The 5,388-nt window shown below is 32.3% G+C and overlaps 1 protein-coding gene across 1 annotated transcript; it reads left to right on the top strand.

Annotated features, from left to right (window-relative positions):
* Positions 1-2,503: 2,503 nt before the first annotated feature.
* Positions 2,504-4,948, top strand: LOC136219310 (uncharacterized). The gene is made up of 3 exons (XM_066006676.1): positions 2,504-3,593; positions 3,694-3,861; positions 4,629-4,948. The coding sequence occupies exons 1-3, from the start codon at positions 2,504-2,506 to the stop codon at positions 4,946-4,948; spliced, it is 1,578 nt and encodes a 525-aa protein (XP_065862748.1).
* Positions 4,949-5,388: the final 440 nt, after the last annotated feature.

Genomic DNA, 5,388 nt, shown 5'->3' with positions numbered 1-5,388 from the left:
TTCTTCTTCTTGTCAGTTTTTATTTTTAGATTAGGTTAAGAACTCAATGAAAGTCAATATCAATCATCGCTAATTATGATGTCTGTGTCAAAGGAATAACAATGGCTTAAGGCACCCTTATGCTTATGACATTTAGTTTATTTTTTTGTTTATTTTTTTCTAATTCCTTTTAGTGAACTGAAAAGTTTTTAATAATCTAATATTTGCACTTTGATAATGTAACGGGAGTGAATGGAAGCTATAACCAAGTTTTATTTGCTTTGATTGTTATTTCCAAAGGTGCTTGAATTTGACCTGTGTTGAAACTTCCTGACATCTGGAAAATCAAGTCATTTGGTGGTTATTGCAGAGTCTGAGTATGACTTTTTCCTATTTTGTGCTTTGTTTAACACTGTGTGTTAATTTTTGGTAAACTAGGTAAGTTGTTTAGTTTTTCCTATTTTGTGCTTTGTTTGATACTGTGTTAATTTTTTGCTAATGAACTAACCATTGGATGCAAATGCGTAGAATTCAAATGTAATATTACTTGAGTTGCTTTTCATATTGATTTTCTAAAATGATACTTGCTTCTGTGATTTAGTTTAGTTCCCTCTTCATCAAACATCAACCAAGGCAGTGGGAAGGCTTCTTCTTCGTTAAGTTTAAAATGACCCTTTCTAAAATTTAGCTTAAGCTAAAAGCACGATTATCTCTCCTTTATGCTTATATTACTTCCTTTTCATCTTTTATTTATTTTTTTTTTGTAGCATCAGCACATGATAAATTTGCTTTCATCTTTGCTCTGACCATTGACCGTCCATGGTTTTGAAGAGGTGCTAAGTCAATACAGGGACATTGTTCCATAGCTAAAGTTGCCAGGTTTTTGTAGAGTGTTATTGTTTTTTATACAGCGTTCTTCATGTTGATTTGCCAAAATGACACTTGCTTTTGTGAATTAGATCCCTCTTCTTTATTAAGTTTAAAGTTAATAAAGTAATAGATTGTTATAGTTATGTTTTTCAAATCCAAAAAATGGTTCAATTTTCCCAAAAGTTCATCACAGGCTTGGATGCTAGACCCTTGTCCAAAGTACCCTAAATACAGGTAATCTAATCATATTTTTTATTTTTTGCTTTGAATTTGAGAAGTTGTGTTCATTGTATGTAAATTTTCTATAATAGTGCCATGTTTCTGTATTTGCCAATAAATGCTCCCTCCAATGCTTGCACAAGCTGATATATATTATGTATAATAGTTTTATGAGATTTGGGTAATTCATATTATTTAAGGTTCTCTGCATATCTCATATCTCAGTTGGTCATTGTTGGGCTTTGCTTATTTTTTTTGTAATGGGAACTGTGGTGTTAATGAATTTAAGGGCCTACCTTAAAGGGTTTTTTTTTTGTTTAAGAATTTCTAATTGGTTGAGATTTTGTGGATTTGTTCATTCAAATCAAAGTGATTTTTAATTATTGGTTTATGCCTTCAAAATGGTCATTCATCTTTTAAAGTTGTTTTTCAGTTTTGGATATTTCACATTCGGTTTACTACTTTAGTTAATAATGACATGTGGGTAGTGCTTATGGTGGATAGATGTATGCAAGGTGTCGAAAATGGTGCAGCCTTTAGCTTGTCATAAGCATGTCAATTTGTGCTTCAACTATTTTTGCTTTGGGCTATATGCTTAAAATTTTATTTTCCTTTGCTGGTTTATTAGCGCTTTAGCTGATCTGACTATAAATGACATAGTATAAAGAACTGCAAGCAGATAAGGAACTGTATGCTCAGAGGGCGTCCATGTATGACACATTGATTTCCTGGAAAGCTTCATGACCTTTTGGCATCACTTACTGATAGATTTTTTAGATTCTTGAACAAGTTTTGTGTAATACAGTGAGATATAATTTCAATATTTTAGTCATTCCTTATGAATTTTTGGACATGAACTCTCTTCAATCCAAAGTTAGTTTTCTGTTTTGGTGCAAATTCATTATTTTACAAAAAAGACAAAGTTATCCAGTTTATAACGGACATATTGGTCACAAATATGTTATTTCCTTCAGTAAGGCAAGCATTGGCAGTATTTCAGAAGCACAATTAGCGACCACAATTTATGGGGTTTACGACTGGAAGTTCAGTCGGTAACAAGTGACAACTTTTTACGACTATATAATGTTGGTCGCGAAGTTCACGACTGAATCAGAAAAATTGTCGGTAACTTGTTACCAACCAGAGAGATACTACCGAACGGTTTCAGTCGCTAACTCATGAAATTCAGTCAATAAATGCTTTTAGGGACTGAATTGCGATCGAATTTTCAGTCCCTAACTATTGATTTTCTTGTAGTGTTAATTTTTTTTGAAGAGTTCAGGCAGGAGCATCATTTTTTTGAAGAGTTCAGGGAACGTCTTATTATCAAGTCAAGTTATTAAAGTTTAGAAGAATCTGAGGGAACATCTTATTATCAAGGTGTTATCTTTCTTTTTATATTTTATTTGAATTGTTCTTGTTCTTAAATCATAAGATGTTTTCTAAAAAGCATTTGTACGAAAGTGAAAAAAGAAACAAGAGAAAACGATTAGATGTTTTAGTAAAACCACAACAAGGAGCTATTGATAAATTTATAGTTAAGAAGAAAGATTCGAATGAGAATCATAATGGGGAAGGTGCAACTAATGTGGACGAGTCAATAGATAATTTGGTTGAAAATGATATTAGTGACCATAATGCTAATGATTTGAGTGAGGTAAATGAGGTGTCTGAAAATCCCGATGTTGGTAAAAAACAAACAATCCATCCTTTTAATGATATTTATGATCCTAGAAATTGGGAAAGTCTTGATAATAAGGAAATGGACATTTTAGTTGAAAAGGGACCTATAAGGGAAGAGAATTTGAGTTTTCCTTTAGACAAGTTGTCTAGACATTTTTCATATGCCTTATACTCTATAAAACTAAGCAATGGTGAGATACGTGATAGAAAGTGGTTGGTTTATTCTAAACATGTTGATAAAGTTTATTGTTTTTGTTGTAAATTGTTCAAATCTAGTACGAACAAATCTTTGTTAGCAAATGATGGACATAATGATTGGAAGCATCTTGTTGAGAGACTTGGGCAACATGAGAATAGTATTGAACATATGACTAATATGAATACTTGGAATGAATTAAGAGTTCGATTGGATAAGAGTGTAACAATTGATAAAAACTTGCAACAAGAGGTTATGAAAGAGAAAGAACGTTGGAGACAAGTTTTAGTTAGAATCCTTTCTATTGTGAAATGTCTTGCTAAACATAATATGGCATCTAGAGGCTCTAATGAAAAGTTATATCAAGATAGCAATGGCAATTTTTTAGGATTGATTGAAATGATTGCGGAATTTGATATTGTAATGCAAAATCATGTACGACGTATTGAAAATCATGAAATTCACTATCATTATCTTGGACATAAAATGCAAAATGAGTTAATCTCTCTTTTGGCACAAAATGTTAGAAATTCTATAATCAAGATAATCAAAGAAAGCAAATACTTTTCCATTATTCTTGATTGTACTCCTGATGTGAGTCATCAAGAACAAATGACTTTAGTAGTACGATGTGTTAATATGTCCAGTAAGAAAATAAAAATTAAGGAGTACTTTCTTGGGTTTCTAAAAGTGGATGATACAACTGGGTTAGAGATTTTTTAATAAACTTTTAAAAGTGTTGAAAGGTCTTGATCTTAGTGTTAATGATGTGAGGGGTCAAGGTTATGACAATGGTTCAAATATGAAAGGAAAACACCAAGGAGTCCAAGCTAGGGTACTTGAAATTAATCTTACTCTTTGTGATATGGCTCATTCTTGTGTTAAAGCTATTTCTTTTTTTGGGGTTATTCAACGTATATATTCATTATTTGTGGGCTCTGCAAAAAGATGGCAAGTTTTTCTTGATAATGTTCCTAGTTTAACTTTAAAATCTTTGTGCAATACTCGTTGGGAGAGTCGGATTAAAAGTGTGAAACCTATTAGGTTTCAAACTCCTCAAATTAAACTGGCTTTGGAGGAATTAAAAAAAACTGTGATGATGCCAAATCTAAGAGTGATGCAGATAGTTTAGTAGATGCCATAGAGAGTTTTGAGTTTTTGCTTAGTATGGTTATTTGGTATGAAATCTTGTTTGCTATTAACATGGTAAGCAAGAAATTACAATCTAAATCTATGTGCATTGACTCTACCATGAAACAATTGGAAGGTGTAATATTATTTTTACAAAAGTTTAGAGATGAAGGCTATGAATCTTGTTTGAATGTTGCTAAAGATGTTGCTTTTAATATGAATGTGGAGCCTATTTTTCCAACAAAACGTCGAATTACTAGAAAAAAACAATTTGATGAGAATGATTATGAAAAGGAAATTAAGACTCCCCAATAGTTATTTAAAGAAGAGTATTTTTTTATTGTTGTGGACATGGCTTTAGTTTCTTTAGAAAGTAGATTTGAACAATTAAAATATTTCGAAAGAATTTTTGGATTTTTATTTAATTCAAAAAAATTGAAATCATTAGATTTTGATGATTTAAAAAATTGTTGTGATAATCTTCACTCTACTTTTTTCCATGACGGTGTATCCGATTTTGATTTAAATGATTTTTTTTCTGAATTGAAAGTATTGCAAATTACTTTGCCATATGATGAATTAATGTCAACTATTGAAATTCTTGAGTTTGTTAAAGCTGCAGATTGTTATCCAAATGTTTCTATTGCTTATAGGATTTTATTAACTTTGCCTATGACTGTAGCATCAGCTGAACGAAGCTTTTCAAAACTAAAGTTAATAAAAACTTACTTGAGGTCATCAATGTCTCAAGAAAGGTTGAGTGGTTTAGCAATTTTGTCTATTGAGAAAGAAATTTTGGGAACTATGGATGTTGATATTATCATTAATGATTTTGCCTCTCGTAATGCTCGGAGAAGTAAACTTTTTTAATTATTTGCATACTTTGTTTTGTAGGCAATTAAAGATGATATTCAAGGTTGGAAAAGAGTTAGAAATTGAAGAATATCAACATAGAGACCGTTCTTTAGTGGTTTAGAACAATTTTGATTATGTTTAGTATATTTTGAAGTTGTATTCTTAACAATATTGATTTTGTTTAGCACATTTTAAAATTACAACATGTGTTTGGGGGTTGTTTGGGGGTGCCAACCTAGTTGGGATGTCTGACAACCTCCATTTCAATTTTGATTATCCAGGGGCGTCGGTAGGGATCTCGTGGGCATGGATGGTGCGTCGGCAGGGTTCTCGCGGGCGCCGCCCGTGCGGCTGGGGACGAATCTTTGCGATCCACATGCGGCAGATTCGGCAAGGTTATCGCGGCTGGGTGCGGATCAATGGGAGATACGGGCGGCTGGGTTTTCTGATGCCGG

The sequence above is a fragment of the Euphorbia lathyris genome, chromosome 1, assembly GCF_963576675.1.
Source record: "Euphorbia lathyris chromosome 1, ddEupLath1.1, whole genome shotgun sequence".
In the NCBI taxonomy this organism is placed as follows: Eukaryota; Viridiplantae; Streptophyta; class Magnoliopsida; order Malpighiales; family Euphorbiaceae; genus Euphorbia; species Euphorbia lathyris.
The sequence above is the reverse complement of the archived record's forward strand: the minus strand, read 5'-3'. Positions and strand labels throughout refer to the sequence as shown.

Coding starts and splice junctions, on each gene's coding strand:
- LOC136219310 (XM_066006676.1), top strand. CDS start 2,504: ATGTTTTCTAAAAAGCATTTGTACGAAAGTGAAAAAAGAAACAAGAGA. Junction 3,594..3,693: donor ACGATGTGTTAATATGTCCA/GTAAGAAAATAA, acceptor AAGTGTTGAAAG/GTCTTGATCTTAGTGTTAAT. Junction 3,862..4,628: donor TTTTTTTGGGGTTATTCAAC/GTATATATTCAT, acceptor CTGAATTGAAAG/TATTGCAAATTACTTTGCCA.